General features: G+C 49.7%; 1 protein-coding gene across 5 annotated transcripts in view; it reads right to left on the reverse strand.

Moving 5' to 3' along the window:
- Positions 1 to 12409: 12409 nt before the first annotated feature.
- Positions 12410 to 27341, reverse strand: part of RHOBTB2 (Rho related BTB domain containing 2) — a 32015-nt gene continuing 17083 nt past the window's right edge. For 2 of the 5 annotated variants that reach the window (XM_027964327.3, XM_042242588.2), the window contains 8 exons: positions 26825 to 26928; positions 26094 to 26279; positions 24417 to 25441; positions 23998 to 24116; positions 22338 to 22488; positions 17947 to 18035; positions 16856 to 16961; positions 12410 to 15549 (listed from right to left, as the gene is read on the reverse strand). In XM_027964327.3, coding sequence (XP_027820128.2) covers positions 15332 to 15549; positions 16856 to 16961; positions 17947 to 18035; positions 22338 to 22488; positions 23998 to 24116; positions 24417 to 25441; positions 26094 to 26279; positions 26825 to 26928 — 1998 coding nt within the window. In that variant the 3' untranslated portion in view covers positions 12410 to 15331. 5 annotated transcript variants of the gene reach the window in all.

Consider the following 27341-nt stretch of genomic DNA (forward strand, 5'->3'; position numbering starts at 1 on the left):
CAGAGGTCTTAGGCCCCATAGACACAACCAGCTGAGGCCACTTTCTGACTGGGGAGGTAGGGGGGGGCTAGCGACAGTTGGTACCATCCCATAGTTGGTCACAAAGTCTAAGCTGAAAGAAGCTCCCAGAATACTACTGTCCCTGGGGTTTTGCTGTGGTGATTTTAAATTATGTCCTCAAGTTTGGGGGTATTCCTCTGCTCAGAAGGGAACCCAATCTGCCTCCCCTTAAGTATGGACCGAGCTTAGTGACTCGCTTCTAATGAATAGCATAGGTAGAAATGACAGCATGGAACTACTGAAAAGAGGGCCGTCAGAGGCATTTCAGACTCTTGCTCACTCTCTCCTGGACTTCCTGCCCTGGGTGAAGCCAGCTGCCGTGTTGTGAGGACGCTCAGGCAGCCTGAGGAGAGGTCCATGTGGTGAGGAGCTGAGGCTCCACCAACAGCCCTGTGAGTGTGCCGTCTGGCAGGCTGGTCTTCCAGCCCCAGAACAACCTCCAGATCCCTGCAGCCCTACATGACATCTTGACGATAACCTCATGACGGACTCCCAAGCCAGAATCACACAGCTAAGCCATTTCTGAATTTCTGACCCCACCAAAAGAACCTGGAATAATAAATACACATCATTTTAAGCCACTAGGCTCTGAGGTTGTTTGTTACACAGCACAAGCTAACTAATATACTTCTTATGGTGGCTCTGGGTGGTGAGTTCATCCATGTCAACTTGTTCTCTTTCATGGACTCAAGGTTCTGGCACGGTTTTCTCCACTCTAAGACACTCTAGCATAGACCTCATCAGATCGGTTCAGTTCAGTCGCTCAGTCATGTCCGACTCTTTGCGACCCCATGAATCGCAGCACTCCAGGCCTCCCTGTCCATCACCATCTCCCGGAGTTCACTCAGACTCACGGCCATCGAGTCGGTGATGCCATCCAGCCATCTCATCCTCCATCGTCCCCTTCTCCTCCTGCCCCCAATTCCTCCCAGCATCAGAGTCTTTTCCAATGAGTCAACTCTTGGCATGAGGTGGCCAATGTACTGGAGCTTCAGCTTTAGTATCATTCCTTCCAAAGAAATCCCAGGGCTGATCTCCTTCAGAATGGACTGGTTGGATCTCCTTGCAGTCCAAGGGACTCTCAAGAGTCTTCTCCAACACCACAGTTCAAAAGCATCGATTCTTCAGTGCTCAGCCTTATTCAAAGTCCAACTCTCACATCCATACATGACCATTGGAAAAACCATAGCCTTGACTAGACAGACCTTAGTCGGCAAAGTAAGGTCTCTGCTTTTGAATATACTATCCAGGTTGGTCATAACTTTTCTTCCAAGGTGTAAGCATCTTTTAATTTCATGGCTGCAGTCACCATCTGCAGTGATTTTGGAGCCCAAAAAATAAAGTCTGACACTGTTTCTACTGTTTCCCCTTCTATTTCCCATGAAGTGATGGGACTGGATGCCATGATCTTTGTTTTCTGAATGTTGAGCTTTAAGCCAACTTTTTCGCTCTCCTCTTTCACTTTCATCAAGAGGCTTTTTAGCTCCTCTTCACTTTCTGCCATAAGGGTGGTGTCATCTGCATATCTGAGGTGATTGATATTTCTCCCGGCAATCTTGATTCCAGCTTGTGTTTCTTCCAGTCCAACGTTTCTCATGATGTACTCTGCATAGAAGTTAAATAAGGAGGGTGACAATACACAGCCTTGATGTACTCCTTTTCCTATTTGGAACCAGTCTGTTTTTCCATGTCCAGTTCTAACTGTTGCTTCCTGACCTGCATACAGATTTCTCAAGAGGCAGATTAGGTGGTCTGGTATTCCCATCTCTTTCAGAATTTTCCAGTTTATTGTTATCCACACAGTCAAAGGCTTTGGCATAGTCAATAAAGCAGAAATAGATGTTTTTCTGGAACTCTCTTGCCTTTTCCCATGATCCAGCGGATGTTGGCAATTTGATCTCTGGTTCCTCTGCCTTTTCTAAAACCAGCTTGAACATCAGGGAGTTCACGGTTCATGTATTGCTGAAGTCTGGCTTGGAGAATTTTGAGCATTACTTTACTAGCATGTGAGATGAGTGCAATTGTGCGGTAGTTTGAGCATTCTTTGGCATTGCCTTTGTTTGGAATTGGAATGAAAACTGACCTTTTCCAGTCCTGTGGCCACTGCTGAGATTTCCAAATTTGCTGGCATATTGAGTGCAGCACTTTCACAGCATCATCTTTCAGGATTTGAAACAGCTCCACTGGAATTCCATCACCTCCACTAGCTTTGTTCATAGTGATGTTTTCTAAGGCCCACTTGACCTCACATTCCAAGATGTCTGGCTCTAGATTAGTGATCACATCATGATGATTATCTGGGTCATGAAGATCTTTTTTTCTACAGTTCTTCTGTGTATTCGTGCCACTTCTTCTTAATATCTTCTGCTTCTGTTAGGTCCATACCATTTCTGTCCTTTATCAAGCCCATCTTTGCATGAAATGTTCCCTTGGTATCAATGAAACCACGCCATGCCTGCGGGGCAACCCAAGACGGGCGGGTCATGGTGGAGAGGCCTGACAGAATGTGGTCCACTGGAGAAGGGAATGGCAAGCCACTTCAGTATCCTTGCCTTGAGAACCCCATGAACAGTAGGAAAAGGCAAACTGATAGGATACCAAAAGAGGAACTCCCCAAGTCATTAGGTGCCCAATATGCTACTGGAGATCAGTGGAGAAATAACTCCAGAAAGAAAGCAAAAACAATACCCAGTTGCGGATGTGACTGGTGATAGAAGCAAGATCCGATGCTGTAAAGAGCAATATTGCATAGGAACCTGGAATGTCAGGTCCATGAATCAAGGCAAATTGGAAGTGGTCAAACAAGAGATGGCAAGGGTGAACGTTGACATTCTAGGAATCAGCGAACTAAAATGGACTGGAATGGGTGAATTTAATTCAGATGACCATTATATCTACTACTGCGGGCAGGAATCCCTCAGAAGAAATGGAGTAGCCATCATGGTCAACAAAAGAGTCCGAAATGCAGTACTTGGATGCAATCTCAAAAACGACAGAATGATCTCTGTTCATCTCCAAGGCAAACCATTCAATATCACAGTTATCCAAGTCTATGCCCCAACCAGTAATGCTGAAGAAGCTGAAGTTGAATGGTTCTACGAAGACCTACAAGACCTTTTAGAACTAACACCCAAAAAAGATGTCCTTTTCATTATAGGGGACTGGAATGCAAAAGTAGGAAGTCAAGAAACACCTGGAGTAACAGGCCAATTTGGCCTTGGAATGTGGAATGAAGCAGGGCAAAGACTAATAGAGTTTTGCCAAGAAAAGGCACTGGTCATAGCAAACACCCTCTTCCAACAACAGAAGAGAAGACTCTATGCATGGACATCACCAGATGGTCAACACCGAATCAGATTGATTATATTCTTTGCATTCAAAGATGGAGAAGCTCTATAGAGTCAACAAAAACAAGACCTGGAGCTGACTGTGGCTCAGATCATGAGCTCCTTATTACCAAATTCAGACTTAAATGGAAGAAAGTAGGGAAAACCGCTAGACCATTCAGGTATGACCTAAATCAAATCCCTTATGATGATACAGTGGAAGTGAGAAATAGATTGAAGGGCCTAGATCTGATAGATAGAGTGCCTGATGAAGTATGGAATGGGGTTCGTGACATTGTATAGGAGACAGGGATCAAGACCATCGCCATGGAAAAAAAATGCAAAAAAGCAAAATGGCTGTCTGGGGAGGCCTTACAAATAGCTGTGAAAAGAAGAGAAGCAAAAAGCAAAGGAGAAAAGGAAAGATATAAGCATCTGAATAGACCTCTCAGTTTACTGGATACCCTACTTAAAATGTATGCCAACTCTTTGCTTGATAAAGAGTGAGTTTGGGTTTCTGAGACTGGTGTTGTTCCTGAGAAGCAGGTCTCTGACCAAGGCTCTTCTACGGACCTCTGCCGGAGAAGACCCCAGAAGCTGCCTGACATCCATCCTATAGGGTTTGGTGGCAAGCTCAACACAGGATACCCCATGTAGACAGAAGCCATGTCATGGATAATTCCATGGTGGGATTATGTGGTTGGCGAGAATGCTGAGGTAGCTTGAAGCAGGGATGGGTTCCAGCACTGCCCTCTCCTGATGTCTTAAAACCATCTCGTGGGAGCTTCACACACATGCCAGAGACAGGCACGCATGACACCTTTTTGGTAATGAAGCACTTGCATGTGGCCAGCACCCAGGAGCCCCCTTCCTGACCCCCAAGGGGAAACCACTACCCCAATTCTTGTCTGCTCACAACACTTCACTCCCCTGGACCACTCTGTCCCCTGGACACCAAACTTGCCTCCGAACCCCCAGACAGAGTCAACCAGCAAACAGTGCTTGGAGAGCTTTGACTGATACTCGTGGCCGACAGCTGATGGAACAGGGGCAAAAGGGAAGCATCAGACACCCACCAGCACTGCCACACTGGACGCCCCGCCACCCTGCGCCCTGACCCTGAGGCAGCCTGCACTTCTGCTCAGTGTGGGTGATGCAAACAAGATCACTCAATGTGGAAGCCGGCCCAGAGGGAAGTAACTCCAGGGGGCATCACAACACCAGGCCCCCCCAAGTCGGGTGTTCCTGAACCCTGTCCACACCAGGCTCCCTGGAAGTCTCTCAAGAACCCCAGCCATAGGGGGCCTTCTGAGGTGCCTGGGCTTGAAGAAACAGGAGGCCAGCCCCCAACCAGAACCACAGAGCCAGCAGCCTGCCAACGACTCCTAAGCCCACTTCCAGGAAGACTGCTGGCAGTGATCACCCTCTTCAGGTGGGACACTGTCAAAGCACGCGACCCAGGAATCAGGGCACACGCTGGAACACAGATGGCATGCTTGAGGCACACGGCACCATCAGTGTCAACACTGGCCACACATCCAGCCCACCCAGGTGTGCGGTGGGGCCTGCCACCGCCTCATCACCCCCCAGTCAGGGAAGTGGGTCTGGTGACCTCTCAAGGCCACACGCTATCCGAGCAGTCCACCCCGAGCTTTCCGCTGTGTGGTCAGCAAGCCATGGCCCAAGGCCCACATCCAGTACCGAGGTTCTTTGTAAATAAAGCTTTCTGGAACATACAGATGTTTGAGAACATCTGTTCATTTACAGAAAATCTATGCCTAACTTTGTGTCAACACAATACAGCTAGTTCAGAAGCTGCTCGAGACCCTGTGGTGGCCAGGGAGCTAAAAATATTTACACCCCGAATTCTGAGCGGCCCCGTGCTGCTCTAGTCGCCCAGGCCTGACCCTTAGAGGAAGGCACCAGGCTCCCTCGGCAGAATGGAGAGTGGTCCTGGTCCTCTTTGTGGACACTGAGGACACAGGACAGATGACTGACACAGGACCCGATGCCGGGTGAGGAGGCGGCTCGTCCAAAGCCTAGTTCCTACTCAGGGAGTCACCCCCACCTTGGCTCCCTCCTCCAATAAAGTGAGGGGCCTGCCGGCGCACTACCAACTCCTCTCCCACTTATTTATCTGGAACTTCAGGGGCAGCTTAGGGTCCAACCCCCACCGGGTCACCACCACCTCTGACAACTCTGCAGGCAGCTCAGGGCGCGCGTTCTTCCACAGCCGGGGAGCAAAGCAGGTTTTACTTTCCAGTCTGGAGCTGTTCCTTTCTCTCCCTCCCAGGCTGGATCCGATGTCCACAGTTAACTAACAGCTGATCCAGAGCACCGTGGCCTCCAAAAACCTGAGGCAGAGACCACCCATCTGCAGATTCAGGGGTCTCACCCAGAAAACATCAACAAGGGAACACGGAGGCAGCAGCATGCCCAAAGGATCCCCCAGCGTGACTCTTCACCACTAAGTCAGAGAGAACTGTTCCAAAAATATGGCCAGAGTGAAAGCTTAGCGATTCTCCCAACTTTCTGATCAAAGCAGCTTTCTCCCCTAGACTGGCCTTGGTCCTACACTGACGAGACTCTATTCGTTATTAGACAGTCAGCACCAGGCAGAGCACTGCAGGAAGCAGTGATGACACTCTGGTCGTGGGGGCGCCCCTCTCTCAAGCAGGTGCTGGCCTACGAGTGTGACAAGCCCTGTCATTCTGGGCTGAGGCCGATCTGGGCACAAGGGGGACGGGGCGGAATTACAGAGGAAGCCGACCCCAGCTGATACCTCAAAAGAGTAAAGGCAGACCTCTCAAGTTACCCAGCCTGGGAAATGCGCACCCGCTTCCCTGCAGACGCAGCGCACCTGCTCCGGTTTACTGTCCTCTCTGCAGGGCAGACACAGCCCCCAGCTGCCTCAGCCCGGGAAGCCCAATAATAGCCACATGGGAAGCTTAAATAGACCCAGGAAATGAAAAATGTCTCCATAAAATCAAGATCCATGACCACTGAACAAACTCTGTGTTAGACAACATATGTAAGACACAGTATGGAAAAGAAAAAGACTTCTGAGGTAAAAAATGGGAAGGGAGAATAAGAATGCTATTATATTAACAGGATTGTCTGGTCAGAATACAAGCAGTCTACAAAACAAAAATAAAATAGAAGGTAATGCACGGTTGGATGACATCATTGACCCAATGGGCGTGAGTCTTAGGAAACTCCAGGAGATAGTGAAGGACAGAGAAGCCTGGTGTGCTGCAGGACGTGGGGTCACAGAGTTGCCCACAGCTGAGCAACTGAACAACAGCAACAACAGTACATGCTTTTGTCAAGTGAGCAGGGGAGAGAATAGCGGTTGTGTGTGTGTATGTTGTGTGTGTTCGTATGTGTGTGTGTTAGTTGCTCAGTCGTGTCGAACTCTTTGTGACCCGATGGACTGTAGCCCACCAAGCTCCTCTGCCCATGAGATTTCCTAGGCAAGAATACTGGAGTGGGTAGCATACTTGTATGAGTCATACATGTATGTGTATTGTCTATTGGGTAAATCCTTAGAAGTGAAATTGTTGTGTTAGTGGGTTAGAGAATTTTATACTTTTGCTCAGATATTGACAGAGCCCTCAAAAAAAAGGCTGGACCATTTTAACTCATGCTAAGAGTAAACATTCGGAAAACTAATATCATGGCATCCGGTCCCATCACTTCACGGCAAATAGATGGGGGAACAGTGAAAGATTTTATTTTTTTGGACTCCAAAATCAGTGCAGATGGTAACTGCAGCCATGAAAATTAAAAGATGCTTACTCTTTGGAAGGAAAGTTATGACCAAACTAGACAGCATATTAAAAAGCAGAGACATTACTTTGTCCACAAAGGTCTATCTAGTTAAGGCTATGGTTTTTCCAGTAGTCATGTATGGATGTGAGAGTTGGACTATAAAGAAAGCTGAGCACTGAAGAATTGATGCTTTTAAACTGTGCTCTCGGTGAAGACTCTTAAGAGTCCCTTGGACTGCAAGGAGATCCAACCAGTCCATCCTAAAGGAGATCAGTCCTGAGTGTTCATTGGAAGGACTGATGCTGAAGCTGAAACTCCAATACTTCAGCCACCTGATGCGAAGAGCTGACTCATTTGAAAAGACCCTGATGCTGGGAAAGATTGAGGGCAGGAGGAGAAGGGATGACAGAGGATGAGATGGTTGGATGGCATCACTGACTCAATGGACATGAGTCTGAGTGAACTCTGGGAGTTGGTGATGGACAGAGAAGCCTGGTGTGCTGCAGTTCATGGGGTCGCAAAGAGTTGGACACGAGTGAGCAAGTGAACTGAAGTGAAGAGTAAACAAGTTTCCTTGTTTTCCTAACCCTCGCCACATTGAACTTAAATTCTTTGCTAGTCTAAGAAGTAAAAATGGGGCACCACAGTATTGTGGTTTTAATTTCCATTCACATCACAGGAAAGGTTCTTGTGCCTTTCCTTTTCATGTACAATGTGGGCTTGACATGGTGTCTGGATATGAAGAGCTTGTTTTAGTCACTAATTCATGTCCAACTCTTTGTGACCCCATGGACTGTAGCCCACCAGGCTCCTCTGTCCATGGAATTTCCCAGTCATGAATACTGGAATGGGTTGCCATTTCCTCCTCCAGGGGATCTTCCTGACCCAGGGATCAAACCCAGGTCCCCTGCCCTGCAGGCCAATTCTGTACCATCTGAGCCACCTGGGAAGCTCAATTCCATCCATAACTCCCCCTTAGTTTGCCTTCAGTGATGTTGTCCAAACCAAGGAAGATATTTGATACCTTCCACATCTCTCATTCCTTCCTTTTTCACCACAGTCCATATGGGACTCACAGCATGCTTGAGAAGAAATATAAATATTGCACATACAGGGCCAAAGTCAGAGGCTGTATCTATAAATCTGTCCAATTAAAGTCTAGATCTTGAGGGAGGTGGGAGGGGGATTCATGTTTGGGAACGCATGTAAGAATTAAAGATTTTAAAATTAAAAAAAAAAAGTCTAGATCTTGGGTCTAAAAAGCATTAAGTGCTATTGTGTTCACATAACTGGAGGGAGAAGATTAGACTTTCACATAACCTGTCAAAAGCCTGTGGGTCTCCAATGGAAAACCCCAGGTATTATAAAAAGATTATTTTTTCTATGCTTCTACCACTTCTATGTTGATCCAAAAAAGCAGGTATGATGGGTATTGTAATTTTTTTCACTGATCTATATCCTTGCACAAATAATTATTTTCAACTCGTCTCTTTAACCAAAGCAAAAGTTCTTGGGCTTTTCCCTCCTGTGCATCTCCACTCTGCCCCAAGGAATTAATATCAGCTGTCTTTTTAAAACATTGATCAATTTTTCCTTTGTGAACAAGTCTGTTCATATTATTACCTTTCCCAAGAAAGAAATAGACAATTGGTTGCTTTGTAGGATACATATGCTCATATTGCCCCTGAAAGAAGTTTCCAGTGACTAAATATACTTTTCCATTACTTTAGACTCTTGACCTGGCTATTGGTTTTCTCACCAGAATAAAAGGGAAGCTAGGAAATAAGTTTTGTAATATTGACAAGCCATCCTACTTATAAGACTTCTCGAAGCTGATCTCAAAGTTTTGGCAAGATAGTCCAAGAGTCGAGAAAACTTATCTGCTTTTAAAGCTTCTAGGCTTCTCCAATACAGCTCTGCTTGAAGTGGCAAACTAAGCTGTTGTCCAAATTCTTTGTTCTGTAAATCCTCTGAGGGACCAAATGTATCTCCATACTTCTTAAAATACTGAGCCACGTTTCTCTGAGTCTTAGCCTCTTCATTTTGCTTCATATTGTTCCTGGGTTTTAGAAGGACAACATAATCATCTCACACACACACACACACACACAAATCAAAGGGCCTTTTCAAAGAGTTTATCCAGTAGTGAGACAAAAACCTTTTCCTGTAAAATCAAGAATAAGACCAGGATGCCTTGTTTACTACTTCTACTCAGTATCTTATTGGCAATTCTATGCACTTTATTTTGGCTATAATTACATCAGCTCCACCTCAGATCATCAGGCATTAGATGCTGGAGGTTGGGGACCCCTGCTCTAGGGGGTGTTCCCTTTACTGTTGCGGGTGGACTATGTAGGCGGTGTCATAGGCCTGGTTGCTAGGGCCTACCTTGTGTGGAGGCTGCCAGCTGTTCATTAGTGGTACCTGGTCACAAGGAAGCTGGCTGCAGACCCCCATGGGACCTGGAGCTAGTGCTGGCTCACTGGTGGGCATGGCCAGGGTCCAGAAAACTCCAGGGCTGTTGCCCACCCACTGGTGGGTGAAGCCAGGTCCTGTGCTTAGTGCCAGATGACTGGCAGGCAGAGCCATGCCCTGGAGTCTGGCCACAGGGCCCAGGTATCCCGAGTTGGTGTCAGATCACTGGTGCAGGGTGAGGGTAGGGGGGTAGTTCCTGACACAGTTGGGGATCGAATCTGGCATGTCCTGAAGCTTGTATTGGCCTGCTAATAGGCAGGGATGGGGCCCAGTTGGTCCTAGGACAGGGTGTCACCTGCTGTATACAGGTTGTGTCCACAGTCTGCAGAACTGTGGTTTTCTTGCATTCTGCCCCCTGGTGGGTGAGGCTGTCCAGAGGCCAGCGAAGGTTTCCTGGAGGGCAGAGCCCTTACCTGCCCACTGGCAGGGGAGGCTGGGTCTTGGCCCACTGGTGGGCAGTGCCATGTCTAGAGGCATGCCTAGAGGTGGCGGTGGACTCAGGACGTCTTTACTCAGCTGTCTGATGATGGGTGGGGCTGTTAGTTGTTTGGGCTGAAGCATCCCAGCACTGTGGACAGTGATTGCAATCATGAAATTAAAAGACACTTGTTTTTTGGAAGAAAAGCTGTGACAAACCTAGACAGTGTGTTAAAAAGCAGAGACATTACTTTCCGATAAAGGTCTGTATAATCAAAGCTATTTTTCCAGTAGTCATGAACAGATGTGAGAGTTGAACCAAAAAGGCTGAGAATTGATGCTTTTGAACTGTGGTGCTGGAGAAGACTCTTAAGAGTCCCTTGGACAGCAAGAAGACCAAACCAGTCAATCCTAAAGTAAATCAATCCTGAACATTCATTGAAAGGACTGATGCTGAAGCTGAAGCTGAAGCTCCAATACTTTGGCCACCTGATGCAAAGAGCTGACTTATTGGAAAAGACCCTGATGCTAGGAAAGATTGAGTGCAGAAGGAGAAGGGGGCAACAAAGAGTGAAATGGTTGGATGGCATCACTGACTCAATGGACATGCGTTTGAACAAATTCTGGGAGATAGTGAAGGACAGGGAAGCCTGGCATGCTGCAGTCCATTTGCATGCTGCCAAGCGTCAGACATGACTTGGCGACTGAACAACAATAACAACACCATCCCAGCACTGGTGCCTACAGGCTGTTGGGTGGGGCTGATGACCCCCACCCAACTCATTAGCTCCTGGGGCTAATGAACTAGAGGGCAGATCCCACAGTAGTGCCTGTCAGCGCCCGTGTCCACCAGTAGAAGCTTCCAAGTATGGCTGTTACTGTTCAGTCGCCAAGTTGTGTCCAACTCTTTGTGACCCCATAGACTAGCCTGCCAGGCCCCTCTGTCAATCCCCATTATGGATCACAGTCTTGTCGTGGCAAAGGGGCTTGCATAATTCAGTGAAGCTATGAGCTATGCTGTGCAGTGCCACCCAAGATGGGTGGGTCATGATGAAGAGTTCTGACAAAACATGAGTCATGATGAAGAGTTCTGACAAAACATGGAAAAGGAAATGGCAACCCACTCCAGTATTCTTGCCATGAGAATCCCATGGACAGTGTGAAAAGCATAGCTGTTACCAGTGTCTATACCCACAGCCTGAGCCGCACCCACCCACTGCCTCTCTGAGACACTCTTTCAGACCAGCAGGCAGCTCTAACCCAGGTTTCCATCAAGTGACCACTTTTGCCCTAGCTCCCAGTGTACGTGTGTGCTCTTTAAGACTGAAGTCTCTGTTTGCTCCAGTTCTGTGGGACATGCAAAATTAGGACCCTGCTTGCTTTAAAAGCCAAATGCTCTGGGGGTTCATCTTGCTGATGCAGGATCCCTGGGCTGGAAGGCCCAACTCGGGGGTCAGAACTCTCCTGTGGAAAAGCCCTGCAATATAATCCTCTACTTTGTGGGTGGTTCACCCAGGAGTATGGTGCTTGATGAGACTGTGAGTCTGCCTGCTCCAGCCATCTCAGTGTGGTTCCTGCTTTCTGTCTGTAGTTGTAGAAGACCTATGCTGCTGGGGTCCTGTCTTTTTTATCAGTGCTTGTTCTGCAAATAGTTGTAATTTGGGCTGCCCGTGAGAGGACCCAAGCTCAGGGTCTTTCTGCTCTGCCATCTTGCCCAGTCTGTATTGTGATCTTCTTCTCAGAATAACGACATGCAAGGGGGCCTCTCCTGGTGTCTCCTCCCCTTCTCTGGCTCCTCCTCCATTTGCCCTTCCCAGTTCTTAGTGGGAGGTTTCCTTGCTTGACCACTCTTAGTGTGGAAGATGCACCCCAGCACCCTCAGTCCAGGGAGGGCAGATCACTTCTTCTTACTTTAAAAAATACTTTGTAGGCCCTTCAGCCCTCCTTCCACCACACCTGCCTCTGCAGTATTCCAGTCGTGGCAGGATGATGTTAGGAAAGCAGTACTCCTCAGTCTATCTTTTTCATCTCAAAACTTTGTGCGCCCAAGGCTGGACCCAAACTAGAATTGGCTGAGTATTTAGGGACCTTCAGGGTATGGTGCTCCAGTGGAGTTTGGTAGGGGTCCTACCTCAGTGGCCTTGGTGCAATAGCCCTTTCCTCTTCCCTTTCAGAGGTCCTGCCCTACTGCCCCTCTGTTCCCTGGAAGTCACCTGTTTCTTGCTTTTGCTGTTCCTTTTGTGGAGGACAGTCTGCCTTCATCTTCAGAGGAAGATAGAAATGAATTCTTGTCAGTCAAGTGTCAGGTCACTTATCCCTTTCTCAGAGGACTTCCTTAGTGCCCACCTAAAGTATTAGCCTTGTCAGTGTTCATCATGTTTATTTAAGGTAAGCTTGATGAGAGCATGAAGTTGCCTTGTTTTATGTCCAATCCAAAGAGCACCTGACCCACGATAGGCACTTGATTAAGTGTTTCACTAGTGGTTGCTTATCTTTTCACTCTTCTCTCCATTGGAAGTTCTCACCTTAGAAGAGCTGGAAACATCAGCTGGAAACATCAAACAGTACAAGAAAGGCCATTAGGTACAAAATACTCATGTGTTTATGAATTCATGACCAAATTAAATATGCAATTTTATATAAAGAGAGGCATGTGTGTGTTTTTCTCCCCCATCCTCCCACTCTCCTCTAGAGTACTTCTGAGTGACACGGGTGCAGGAGTGTGTTCTTGCTGTGTGACCCACTCCTTCCTTCTCGCTTTTATGCCTCAGGCTCAAGCTTGCCCTGCGTGACTGTGTCTCCTGCTCTGACTCAATTTCTGGGCACCAGGTTCCTGGGGGACTGGAATTCAGCCCCTCCTCCATCCCTCTCCTCCCTGACTGGGATGGCCCAGGTCCCCCATAGCCTCCCCAGGTGATATCTAAGTCCCACCTGGGCTTGCTGGGCTCCCTGGAGGTATGGACTGGCTCTGACAGAGCTATTGGGAAGGGGTGGTGAGACCCTGCTTGCTGGGATCCTTCTGTGGTCTCTCAAATGTGAGCCTCCTGCCACTGCTGAGCCACCCTCCTTTTCTGTCCCTGCTGGCCTTTCTGCATCCTCATCAGTGGGCCAGATGACTCAGGCCTGCAACCTCATGGAGACCTAATTCCCCTGCCTTTGGATTTCAGGTCCTGGCTCTCCCATCCCCCTAGAATTCTTGGGAGGCCCCCATGGCCCCTCCTACACCCTTCCCAGAGTGAAGGTGCTGGTGCAGAGCAGCACACCCTACCTCGGAGGCTCCCCTTCACCTCACCCTCACCCTGAGCTCAGCAGAAGTGAGCTGACCAGCCAGGAGAGGGCAGCACATGTCCGGTTTCCAAGGCTGCCATCTGGAGGACTTGGAGGGGAGGCAGCCATGGCCTTGAAGTCTAGGGCTCGGACACCATGGCTCACAGCCACTCAAGATGCACTTGACCTGCCACCTCCTGCTCCTTCTCTTGACAAGGCCTTGACCTCAAATCTCTAGGTCTTGGCACCACATAATGGATGCAGAGGTTCCATTTGTGCGGGGTTTGCTCTATGCCAGATTATTGGGGGTGGAGCCCCCCGCACCGGGCCCTGGGACCAAAACCCAGTCCCTCTCCCTAAAGCATCTTTCTTAGATGAGATGAGTCCTGAGTGCTGAGGACAGGAGCTCAGTCTCTCTGGCTCCAGCTTCTTCAGAGGGACCCTGTGTTCTGAATCTAAGAAGGGTGTGTGGAGTGAGATACAAATCAGAATTAGAAAGGGGGAGAGGGTCAGCTGTGGCCCAGCTTTCCCCCATGGGGCTGCCAGATGCTGTCTTAATCCGCCACCATCCTCCAGGCTCCTCCCTCCTCTTCTCTGGACTGACCTTGGTTCTGCTCCTGTTCAATTCCCCCATTCTTCCCTGTTATCACCAACCAGCACTCAGTAAGGTCACGTGCTTCATTACGATCCTTCTTGACAAGGACTCCTATTCTCCATGTCAGGGCCCTTTTCCCTGACCTTTGACCCCTACCACATCCCACCCCTTCAACACGGTCATATCCTATGGAGTTACCTGCTGAAGGTGAGAACAGTCTGATTCTCATGACGGGTCCAACACCATGATGATTCCCGAGCCCACCCTCCCCACCCCTGCAACCTCATCCCCAGCATGCTGAAGGCACGCACTGTGCCCTCCAGAGTCAGTCAGTGGGGCCAGGACGTCCTCGGTCACAGCCTGTGACACTGCTTTCCTGAAAAGCATCGGAGTCAATTCTACCACCTCGACCGTTTCCTCATCCACATGGGACCCCTGCTTGGCTTTATAAAAATGAGAGCCATCCAGGGTCTTTTTCTGCTTTTCTTCCTTTGAGGGGATAGAGGCCACAATGTTTTTGTCAGTGGTGATTTTGTTCATTATTGTCTGCATTTTTTTGCAAAATTTACCCTCTTCCCATAAGAAGCTGTGCTGCCAGCAGCGGGGGGAGGAGCCCAAAGGAGCATGGGATTGCTGTACTCTGGTCCCATCACCCTCTACTCTCTCTCCCCCTGTTCCAGTGTTTCCTTGGGTTTCCATCTTCAAACCTGAGCGGTAAAGGATGGGGGGAAAGAGGAGTTTCTCATTGCACCAAGAAGCACTGCTTCCAGGGCTGCAGCTCTGAAAAACCTCTGCCACCTTCTCAGGCCTGGTTGCCCACAGCCCCGGAAGCAATGCCGGCAGAGGCGGCTTCTGGCAACTGCACCACAGGAGTGGAAGCCTGGAGTTGGGCTCTGAAGGCTTAATTTCTACCCTGACTTTTCCACTGAGGATTTGAGTAGGCTCCACGTGGAAAGGCCCACAAAGCCTCTGTAACCCTTCAAGTCCATAGATGGAGACATGGGGCCAACAGAGGTAGGACCCTGCCTGCCCACTGCTGCTCCCTGGGAGGGGGCTGCTTGCGCAGACCAGGACACACAGCTTCCCAGCAGGAGAGTTTCCCCTTTGATGTTAGGGTTCTCCGACCCACAGACAAGATGTCACGGTCCTCAGCTCTCTCCCCAATGCCCGCCTCCCAGGAGTTGTCTCCCGGCCGGCCAGGGAATCAGGACCTCTGCACAGGGCCACTGCTCTGGTCCACGAGGCCAGGCTCCCTCCTCTCTGTGCCGAGCTATGTTGGCTGGTGAGAGCAGCTCCACCCAAAGAGTCTTGGTTATGCGAGTCCTCTGTCCCTGGGAGGTGGAGGGGGCGATGCGGAGGAGCAGAGGGGCAAAGACAAGTGGGGACAACAGCAGCAGGGTCAGAAGAGGGTGGCAGCATCTCAGACCACAGCCGAGGAGGAGGATGGGGATGCCGAGGAGGCGGCCGAAGAGGACGCCGAGGACGGACTATTCCAGAACAGCCAGCGCCGCTTGGGCTGCCGCTTCAGGTGCAGATAGTCCTCCTTCTCGCGCTCCTTCCGGGCCCGCTGGTAGTGGTCTTCCTCCTTCAGGTACCAGACGGGTGGCCACCGGTGTTTCTCAAAATACTGCTGGTTTTCTGGGGCAGAACGGCAGTAGGGCTGGGTGAGGAAGATGCAGGAGGAGGGCAGAGGGACTCCCACCCCTGCCCTGCTGCCCTGGAACATGCCTCTGGTCCTGGGACCAGAAACAGAAGCCCTGCCTTCACTGAGCCCCTAAAGAGAGTCAGTTGCCCAGGGAGTGGAGCTGACGGTCCACACTGGGGAAAGGCATTTCCACTTGTGTTTTTCTTCAAGTCAGAGGGAAGATCCTATCAAGGCTCAGAGAATAAAGCAGGCTGCAACAAGGGATGAGGGAGAAATGGCGAGAAGAGCTGTGGGCAAGAAGATGCTCGGCCTGGCTGGGGGGACAGCAGATGCAGCTGGCAGAGCTGAGGTTCTGAGAGGGGAGGTGCGGGGGTGGGGGTGTGCAGGAGGTCAGATGGGAGGGAAGGCTAGGCTGAGGGCTTTGGACTTATTCTAGAAGGTGTGTGGGCTCCACGGAAGTTTGGCACCAGGGAAGTGAGGCAGTTGGAGCTGTGCTTTAGAAAGAAAATGCTAGAAGGGTGATGAGGAGAGAGCAGGAGTGGGAGAACTGGTGGAGCACTGGTGGGAGGAGGGTCACAGCAACGCAGACGGTGCCCAGTGAAGGCCAAGCGGGGGAGGACAGCCACACCTCTCCCTGGATCCCATGAGTCCCGGATCCCTGGACTCCTGTCAGGCCCCAGGACCTGAGACATCAATTAAGCAGAGACCAAGCTTCAGGGACCCCAGAGGATACCCAGATCTGTGTTGTCCAAGCTGTGACTTGTGCCATTCCTAGGTTATGAACTTAATGTCATGAGTCATGAACAGTATTAAAAACAATTGATAACTTTTTCAATATGTGGACTAGGTCACAAGATAAAATGTAATTCTTGATAACCTAGAGGGATGGGATTGGAGGGAGACTCAAGAGGGAGGGGATATATGTATAATTGCAGCTGATTTGTATTGTTGTTTGGCAGAAACCAACCAACACTATAAAAATTAACAAACAAAAATGTATTTCTTATTGTGGAGTTTGGTCCACAAACATCTAAAAAAATACCACCTCTAGTCTGTACCTGTGAAAAGCAGAAGCTCAGAGGGGCAGAATGAATTGCCCAAGGTCTCTGGCGGGCCGGGGTGGGGGGGCCGCCCTCCACACCAGCGCCTTTTCCAGGACCCCCTCCGCTGGGCTGGGTGCATGTTTGCAGGCTACTCCCCACCCACAGGGGTCTTTGGCAGCCTCTGGGCGCCCTGGGGTCAGGTCAGAGGCTTGGACCCAAGGAGAGGGAGGCGACAAATGCCGCTGGGGATGCTCACCTGGGGACATGGCCTTCATGTCTCGGGGGAACTTGCGACACACATTGTTGTAGTTGGTGCAGATGTGGTGAAGACACCAGTCAGCCAACTGGTACGCACAGTGGAACTGGGAACAGACAGGAGCATGTCTGTGCTGGGACCCCTGGGCCAAGGTCTGCACACAGATGTCTACTTTTGCCTTCAGAGCCAGAGCTTTGCTGCAGCTGGGCAAAGGCCCTGAGTCACAAAGAACCCACCTCGAGAGGCAAGGCCACACAAAACCATGACGGAATGACATGCATTTGCTCCTTGGCACCATCCCCACCTCACCTGTGACCTGCCCCCAACAGCCCCAGAAACCCACAATCCTATGAGGTAGCCTCTTACTGGGTCTGCCCTCCTCAGAATGACCCCTCATCCTCCATGCTGGACCTGAGCAGCCTGCACTAAGCTGCTGACAAGCGGGCTTAGAGAGCTGACCTCCCAGGCATATTTTAGCTTCATAAACTAATCTTTAGAATTTTTGGCACCCTGAGGGCTGGTAGGAGAGATTTTGCTTGCCTGTTTTGGGTGGCTCAGACAGTAAAGAATCTGCCCGCAATGCAGGACACCTGGGTTTGATCCCTGGGTCAGCAGGATCCCCTTGAGGAGGAAATGCCAACCCACTTCAGTATTCTTGCCTGGAGAATCCCATAGACAGAGGAGCCTGGCAGGCTAAAGTGCATGGGGTCACTGAGAGCCAGACATGACTGAGCAACTAACACTATCACTTGGGAAAATGCAGGTAGGATGTTCATCTTAGATGGAGAGTCCCCAGTGTGCCTTAAATGACCTCAGCAGGCGGCAACCGCGTCTATGCAGGGCTCTGGGCTTCCCTCCCCTGCCCAACGGTGGCCTGAAGTCTCCGTCCCTTCCTGCCACAGCCAGCCTCTCCTCTCGGCATGCTGAGGTGCATCCTCTGGCTGGAGGATAAGTCGGGTCTGCCCACTGGGGGAACAAGTCTGTCAGTGGGTTTCCTTCCTACCCACCACCTCCCGAACCCTCCCATTTGCTGCCAACAGGCAGAGCCCAGAGCTGAGAATGTTGGAGAGATGCCTTCCCTGTCATCCTACCTGAGCCAGTTCCAGGAACACCAGGACGTCCCCATCGATGTCCACCATCATCTGAGTTGCTTCCATCAGCCCAGTCACTGTGTACTGCTCTGTGACACACACACAGCCAGGAAGGGGCTGAAGAACCACAGGAGTGGACAGGCTCTTGTTCATCCCCTCCCCGACCCCAGCAGGGGCCCACAGCAGGGCAAAGAGAGCTCCGGGGTAAGTCCCAACAGACCAGGAAAGGCCACAGGAGATTTAAGTCTGCTCCCACCAGTGAGGAAACCAGGAAGGAGGGGACTGGAATAACCTATGAAGTTTTTTAAGCTACATATGTTGCAGCAAGGAGTTACACAGGTGGGGTGAAAGTCCCCACCCCTGAGAATCAGCCATTGATACTGATGGGAGAGGGTATTAAATCTCAAATTTGCTGAGAACTATGGATTAGAACTAAGGATTAAATCAAGTCGTTCATATTAACTTAAATTTTGTAACAAATTGTGTACTAACTTTGCATTTCATGTTAAGACCTTTCTAGGGAAGAAGTAAATACTTTTAGTTCTGAATTTTAACTGTATCAGTATAAACTGATAAAGTATTTTATCTTTAAAAGTAATATGTCTCAGCTGAGTTCATAGAAAAAGACCTAGAAACAACAGCCATCCCAATAGCAAAAGCATTGCTAATGCAGATACTGTGGCCTTGACATCCCATTTCCAACTACAGGAAGCCAAGACTTCTCAGAGAAATGGCTGATTCCAGGTATGGGGCAAGAAGTGTACATGATGAACCGGGCACATCTTGTCATTCCAGAGCATCAGAAAGCTCCTCTAGAGACTCCACAGCCAACTTGAAGAGACTTCTACAGGTTAAAGGAACAGTAGAGTATCTGAGTTTCCATAAAGCTAATTGCAATTATTTAAAACCGATAGCTGGAATCAAGATTGCCGGAGAAACATCAATAACCTCAGATACGCAGATGGCACCACCATTATGGCAGAAAGCGAAGAAGAACTAAAGAACCTCTTGATGAAAGTGAAAGAGGAGAGTGAACAAGTTGGCTTAAAACTCAACATTCTGAAAACTAAGATCGTGGCATCTGGTCCCATCACTTCATGGCAAACAGTTGGGGAAACAATGGAAATACTGAGAGACTTTATTTTGGGGGGCTCCAAAATCACTGCAGATGGTGACTGATGCTGTGAAATTAAAAGATGCTTGCTCCTTGGAAGAAAAGCTATGACCAACCTAGACAGCATATTAAAAAGCAGAGACATTACTTTACCAACAAAGGTCCATCTAGTCAAAGCTACGGTTTTTCCAGTAGTCATGTATGGATGTGAGAGTTGAACTATAAAGAAGGCTGAGTGCTAAAGAATTGACGCTTTTGAACTATGGTGTTGAAGACTCTTGAGAGTCCCTTGGACTGCAAGGAGATCAAACCAGTCAATCTTAAAGGAAATAAGTTCTGAATATTCTTTGGAAGGATGGATGCTGAACCTGAGACTCCAATACTTTGGCCCCTTGATGTGAAGAACCAACTCATTTGAAAAGATCCTGATGCTGAGAAAGATTGAAGGCAGGAGGAGAAGGGGACAACAGAGGTTGAGATGGGTGGATGGCATCACTGACGCGATGGACATGAGTTTGAGTAAGCTCTAGGAGTTGGTGATGGACAGGGATGCCTGGCATGCTGCAGTCCATGGGGTCGCAAAGAGTCGAACACGACTGAGCAACTGAACTGAACTAAAAACCAATAGAGTATGTTCAAGTCCAAAAATTCATAATCACATGTAATATTAATAACAAAAAATCAACTGGTCACTCTCAAAGGATGATAGGAAACCAATGTGTATCTTGAAACCTGGTAAATCGGGACTTCCCTGGTGGTCCAGTGGCTAAAACTCTACACTTCCAATGCAGGGGACCCAGGACCAACCCCTGGGAAGGGAGCTAGATCCCACATGCTGCAACTAAAGAGCCTTCATGCCACCACTAAGACTCCACTGCAGCCAAATAAGTACCTAAATATACGAGAAAGGAAAACAACTGGTAAATTAAAATACCACTTATTCACCTGCCTTTCCTACATGAACTATTCCACTGGGAAAACAAACCATAGGTGAGGGCAAGTTTCTCTCCTTTTGAAAGTATTCCAACAGATTAAAAAAAAAAAATAGACTGAACTGGAATATTACCATTTCACAACACTTAATAAATGAATGGCAATAAAACTCAATGGCTGCTAACACCACAAAAAGAGAGAAAAGCAGATGATCTATGCTTCTTGATGAAAAGCAGAAACAACCTACAAAATGTAGTCTCACCAAAAGAAGACTGGATCTAATCTCGCCTCTAGACCTGAAGGCCAGTTGATAGGAAGGAAATATGTTATACTACAGAAAGGCAATCAGTAGAAAAATCTAGGTTCCCTAGATCAGAGGATTGTTCCAACATATCGCAAGGGAAAGTTTTGTTTTTGTTTTTAACAGACAAGGTACTTACAGATTACAAAAACCTTAAAAGATATATAAAAAATAAAATCATGCTGTAGTGTTTCAGGATGAACACTTGGATGATAAAACTATGAGGAAGAGTAAGGAAGAGCGATCATAAAATCTTAGAGCAATAGGCAGAATGGTTACTTTTGGGGTGGGGAGAGCCTGTTGTTGAGAGGGACAGACTGGGGGCTCTGGTGTGGCAAGCAAGGGCCACTTTGGTTTGTAATAATTTATTAAGATGAACACATATTACATGTTCTTGTGCAATATTTAACATTTTTTAAATTAAGCTTAAATTAATAACTTCATAGTAAGCTTATATCACAAAACATGTCACTTATTATGCAACACTTGGCATTTTCCACTGTTCCTTAACAAGGTACATAGAAACATATTTTTTAAATGTGTTTTTTAGCAATTATGAAGCATTTCACAGGAAAGGCCATTCAGTGTTATATTCTATAAGCCTTTCTATGCAGCAGTGAGAGGTAACATTTTTAATGGCTACCTTGCAAAATCCATCCACGCGTGCTTAACCAGGGTGCCTGTTTGACTTGTTTCTGATTGCTTGCTATCATGAAACAAACTTAAAGAAACACCTGAATACATTTTTTTTTTCATTTGGGCCATTTCTTTGTAGCAAGTCTTTCAAAAGTTATTTAGTCTAAGAGTTTGGACTGTTTTCTGTGTTCTGGGAATGCTGCACCACTTTTTCAAATTGTTGCAGCTGTGGTCTTATTTATCATTTATTTATTTACTGGTCCCACCTCTCAGGGATCTTAGTTCCCTGACCAGGGATTGAACCCTGGCCCCTGCAGTGGAAGCACAGACTTTACCACCAGACCACCAGGGAATTCTGCAGTTGAAATCTTTAGAAGCCTCTTACTCTCTGCCCTAAAGCCCTCAGTGTCCCCTGGCCTGCCTCTGCAGGCTCAGCTCTTAACATTTGATTCTGGTCAATCATTTCCACCTCTTCCAGGGACCAAGCACCACCTTTCAACTCATTTCTCATCATAGGATCGCTGCTTCCCTCATAGCAAGTCCCAATCTTGATCATCTGCCGAGGGCCACAGCATCTCTAACACCAGGTCCTTCCCTGAACCTCAACTCAGTATCTGAGGCCTTGCTCTCTGCCGCCAACCCACCCAAGGACATTAATCTGGACATCAATGCCAGTACAGGTACCAACACCAACATCAATGGAACGCACATGCTGACTCCAGCTCAGGAGTGCCACCTGTCGGCGGGCACGACCGGCTCCAGACGACTTCTCATCTGCACTACACCAGCTCTCCTCCTGCCCTGGGACCCCAAGCGCTGCTCCTTGGTCTCCCTCCTGCCCCAGTCCCTGCTCCACCCAAGCCTCTGGGGTTGGTCCATCCTGAAACCTGACCTCTAGCTCGTAGGATCTTCCAGGAATCAAAGAATTAGGAGTGACCAACAATTAAGTCAATGTTTACTGTGTTTCTAGAAGAAGAAAGAGAAAGTGAAGGTGGAAGAGAAGAAGGAAATGAGAAAGGGGAAGAAAAAGGAGAGGAAGGAGGAGATGCAAGGGTAGGAGTGAGGAACGGTGTTCTGTTCTTTCTGACTTCTTCAGCTTGCCTGAGCGTGGCCAAGCTGAGAACCTCGAGCCCTGGCATCTACTGGTGCCCACTTGCTGTGCTGCAATAACCTCTAGAGAGACCTATAAGGTGACCCCACCAAGCACCCCTCTCACACATTTCTTTACATCCACATCCTCACCGCAACCCCAATACGCACCGACGTATCTCACGCTATGTAAACGTATCCCCTTGGTGCTGGCGGCCTGTCCCCTAGGAGGAGACAGGTGAGAGAAGAAATCACGTCTCCCAGGGGGTCCCCTGACTCCTCCTCCTCCCTGGAGAACCCTCCCCTGGGCTTAGCTACCTGTGAGGGCGACCAAGTGCGGCAGGCAGAGGCGGTTGGCCAGGATGATGAGTTTCATGTCGTCCAGGTCGGGGCTGGAGGTGAACATGCCAGTGTACAGGTACTCCAGCACGGCCCGCATGCAGCTCTTGCTTGTGTAAGGGAATACCACCTGCGGGTGGGAAGGAATGGAGCAGGCTGCAGCAAGGTCCAGCTTTCGGGAAAGAGCAGCAGTTCTGAAGAACTCAGAAGGCTCTGGCCTGGACAGTTGGTCTCCCATAGACAGGCCACCACCCCTCTGCAGTCCCTGGACCTGCTCAGAACCCCTCCTTCCCCAAAGGCTAATCTCCCACACCAACAGCCTGCAATGAACCCATCCACTGAGCACCTGTGAGCAGGGCTCCAACAGCTTTTACAAGGACCTGGACTCCCATTAGCATCCTTCTGGTTTGGAGGAAGCATGAAGGAGTCCTTCCGGTCACCTGCACCCGGCCCCACTCTATCCTTCAGGGAGCAGTGCCAAGTGGGATGTGGATGAACGGAGCAAACACCAGCTGGTCTCTCTGGGCTGCTCGAAGCTACTGCTCTGGGCCTCTGGGATCTCTCCAGAGCAAGACCAACACAAAAACTGCTTTCTCATCAGCCGCCAGCCTCTCTAGGCTGCACTGGGAATTGGCTGGAACTTTACAGCTGCTTCTGTGGCTCTGGAGAGTTCCCATCTCACACACTCATGCTTCAGGGAGCAGAGGCAACTCAAATCTCAAACTCTCCTCTTCACCTCCCAGAAGGACTCCCTTTCTAGTGTGTGCTAAGTCACGTAAGTCATGTCCGACTCTGTGCGACCCTATGGACTGTAGCCCACCAGTCTCCTCTGTCCATGGGATTCTCCAGGGAAGAATACTGGAGAGGGGTGCCCTTCTCTCCTCCAAAGGATCTTCCTGACCCAGAAATCGTAGGAAATCCCTTCTCTGGGTTAGAGGATGCTATGCTCTAGCATTCTTTGTTCAGCCTTTCATTCAAGTGTTTGCTGAGCACTGACTAAGGGCCCAGAGCTGAGAAGGGTACTCAGCAGAAATAAAAGACCTCATCCCCATACTCAAGGGAAACCTCAGATCAGCTGGGGAAACTTGGTGTGGACCCTTGGAACTTTAAGCAGATTCACAAAGGAGGACACTGTTAACTACAAGGCTGAGGGATGGACAGTCAGTGTCACAGTTCAGAGAAGGGTAGAAAGGAGGTCAGACTTGAACTCCAGTCTTGATTTGGCTAGAACTCCAACTGACTCCTGATGTTTACTCTTAGTAATTTTCTACCCACTGACTCCCACCCTACACCTTGACTATAAACCCCACTTGATCATGCTCAATTAAGAATTAAAACCAGTTCTATACTGAGATCTCTTTTCCCCTATTGCAATAGTTTCTGAATAAAAATCTGTTCTTACTGCTTTAAGAAAAAAGTTTTTTTCTAAACTATAGAGCTAGGATGTGACCATAATTCCCCATCTTGGTATATTGCAAAGTCCTTGGCTACAGGAGGCATCTCATAAACGTCTCTTGGGCCCATCACTTGGTGGTTTGGACAGAGTCAAGGCTGAAGGAAGTACCGTGAAGAGACAGATGCCTCGGATGGAAAGGGAGTAAACCTCTCTCCCTCCCAGCCATTTCCATCCTAGCCTTACCTCCCTGGTGGAACTCTCCACAAATGGCCCCCCAAACATGGCAGCCATCCAGTCACAGCTAGAAATCAACAGGGGCTTGTGGGCGCTGATGGTGCCATCATCCAGGATGAAGGTCACATCTGTTGGGTGAGAGAAGATGCATCACATGAGGATGGGGTGAAAGAATATGGGACAACCAACCCACAGGTCGACACTGCTCCCAGATGACTGCTTCCTCCTGAAGCCACAGTCTGTGAGCACCACATGACCACAATCTCAGGCTGGGGGCTCTAGGTTTCAGGAGCAGAGCCACGGTATCTCCAGGACATCTGTGGCTGAGATGACTCAGAATGCTTCTCAGACAGACCCAGATTCTGCAGAAGGCTCCTGAAGGGAACTCTCCTGCCTTTGGGACACCAGCTCCTAAGCCTGTTTCATACCTGAGAAGGTGCCTTTGGCCAAGCACTCCTTAACCCGGTTGGTCCGGCGGACATGGAAGGCCTTGGTGATCTCCTGGTTCATGAAGCCCTCATTGTTGAGGATGTTGGCCACCATCATGCGCAGATCAAAGACCTCAAGCAGCTCAGCGATGTGGGCGATGTGCATGAGGTCTCGCTCATTCTCATCCAGCTCCCCTGTGTACAGGTACTTGAGAACAGCCCGGAAGGGCCCTGGCTGGATGGAGTTGTCCATTTTCACCACCACCATCAGCCGGGATTTGTAAGTCAGTGGGTCTTCTGTCATCTCTTCCTGGATGCTCACAAAAGCTCGGCTCCAGGAAGACAGCACTCGACCCCGCCCAGGCAGGTACCCTGTCCCATTGCCTCGTAAGATCCCATCGCTGGTGGATGCCCGGAGCCCAACAGGCCCAGAGCCCCCGCCCTCCTCCACGCTCTCACACACGTCAAAGCTGGCTGCCCGGAGCAGGAAGTCCCGGCCGTGGTGGTGGTGGTGGTGGTGATGGTGGTGGTGTTGATCAGGGTGACCCCGGTGGTCCTCTGAGCGGGGGCCCCCTGACCCCGAGGGTCCCCCCAGCTCCCCCTCACTCAGGTCCATGAGGAACAGGTCGTAGAACTTGGAGGAGGACGTGGAGAGGTAGATCTTGTGGGCGAAGATGCGCACCCGCTCCTGAAGCACAAGGATGACGTCTGCACACAGCGGGTCCTCCAGGAGGTGGGCAGGGCACTCCTCGCTGCTGGAGGGGGGGTCGGGCACCACAATGAGCGGGGGCGGCGGCTTGGGGGGCAGGAAAGGCGCCTGCAATAGGGGCCGCTGCACATTGCGGAGGTGGGACTTCCAGAACTGCAGGTGCCGGCGGGAGATGAGCGCTGCCCGGATTGCGTTGTCGAAGACATCCTTAATACCGAACTGCGCCACCACGCTCGTCTCATAGTAGGGGATACCCAGCTCCTTGGCCACCTCTCGGCCCTTCTCCGGGGGAAGGATCTCATTGGGCTTGATGGGCCTGGCACGTTCAAGAAGGGAAGCCAAATTCATGTCAGTGGTGGAAGGGCCGGGGGCAGGGAGATGCATTCCCCCGATCCTGTGTGTTTTTCACCTGACTGGGGGAGTCCCTGCTGAGAATCTGGGGCTAAGCCCTGTTCCTGCCCTGCTCATTTCCACTCCCTTTCTCCTCTGTTTGGCCAGATCCTACCATTCTTTCAAGGCTCACTTCTAATCCCTTCTTCTTCCAGGAAGCCCTCCATTATCTATGGTAGGCCTGGGTGATCTCCCCGGCTCAAAGTAGTGGGAGGGCCGACTACCTCTCTGGCAATTAGTATGCTGGTTTTTAACATATTCACCTCTCCAGTTCATCTCCCAGCAAGATTATAAGCTCCTTTCATACAAAGATGACCTCTCCTTCTCCTTCTCTCCTCATGATGCTTAGCCCAGTATTGCCCACTCAGTGCGTAATGTATGGATGGATGGATGGATAAAAGAATGACTATTCTTACTGGCCCCCTATGTGAGTCTGGTTCAAATGGAGGGAGAGAAGTGAGGCCCTGTGCATTCTCTCAGGGCTGAGCAGGGAGTTGAGAGACACACAACTTCCCCCCACCCCTTCTTCCCTTTCCCCATCTGCCACCTTCCCCTCCCTAGGCACCAGGACTCCCTACCTAGCCAAGGGTCTCCTGGCCCTATTGACAGCATCCAGGTCGGCGTAACGCAGGTCCAGCTGGCAGCCCACCAAGATGACAGGTGCTCGGGGGCAGAAGTGCTTGATTTCTGGGTACCACATGGTCTTGACATGGTGGAGGGAGTTGGGGTTGGCAATGGAGAAGCACAGAACCACCACATCAGATCTGGGGGTGGGAAAGAGTGAGGTTATAGGCAGTAAAAGCTAGTGATGTTCCCTGCTGCTGGAACAAGGGAGGACACATACCCAACGGCACCCCTACACTGCAGTCCCACGACTGTCATATCAGCTCACATGATCTCACCCAAAACATTTAATCACAGCACCTCCTATTTCTGTACCCCCAAGTTAGCACTTGAGAGCTTTCGAAGACTCTTGGGTTGACCTCACAGTTCTCTTGATTTAGACATGACCACTTTTACCATCTCATCTGAAAAAACTCATCTCAGAATGGCCTTCCTAATTGCTCAAAGTCCCAGCATTACTGGTTAACAGGGGAGAACTGAAATTAGGCCTCCCAACTGCAAAGCCGGCTCCCTGCCCAGCCCGGGCTTCCTTCCCATCAAGGGTCTCCCACAGTAGTTTTCTCCATTCCTTCCTCCCAGTTTCACAGAGTGAAACTCCTTCTACTCAGTTTCACAGAATGTCCTCATACCTCAGGGAAAAACCCCATCCACTTGGCTCCCTGCAGGCAGCAGGGGCCTTCCCTACCTCCCATAAGCAAAGCGACGGTCTTTGTGGTGGTCTCCAAAGGTGTCCCAGAGGCGGAGAGAAACGCTCACATCATCTACCACGTCTCGGGAACGTTCTAGCACCTGGCAGGGGGTAGGGAGGAGACGGGGTGGGACAGGGAGAGAGGAGGGAAGCAAAGACAATGGTTCCTGGGGGCCCTGCATGCCAACTCGGGGTGGGGTCAGCTCACACCTGGGTGCCACAGCATTGGGGCTGGAGGGACAACTAGTGTCTCCCTCTGTGTGTCCTAGAACACCTGAGTCCCCTAACAAGAGCTGGCCAGGACAGAAGAGACTCCAGAGAGCAGATAGTCATGGGAGTGATGCGATCTCCCAAGGAGCCCGTCCTTGTTCCCAGCTGTACCTGCCAATCAGATGTTTCCCAGCCTTGGGTCTTCTGGTATCATTAGCCAGCAATTCCTTTTCTCCCAGCAGCTCTCATCTCTCCAAAGCACCACCCCTTTCCCAGCTCCAGGGCTTCCCATTACTGGGGGCTA

Source organism: Ovis aries, chromosome 2 (assembly GCF_016772045.2).
Source record: "Ovis aries strain OAR_USU_Benz2616 breed Rambouillet chromosome 2, ARS-UI_Ramb_v3.0, whole genome shotgun sequence".
In the NCBI taxonomy this organism is placed as follows: domain Eukaryota; kingdom Metazoa; phylum Chordata; class Mammalia; order Artiodactyla; family Bovidae; genus Ovis; species Ovis aries.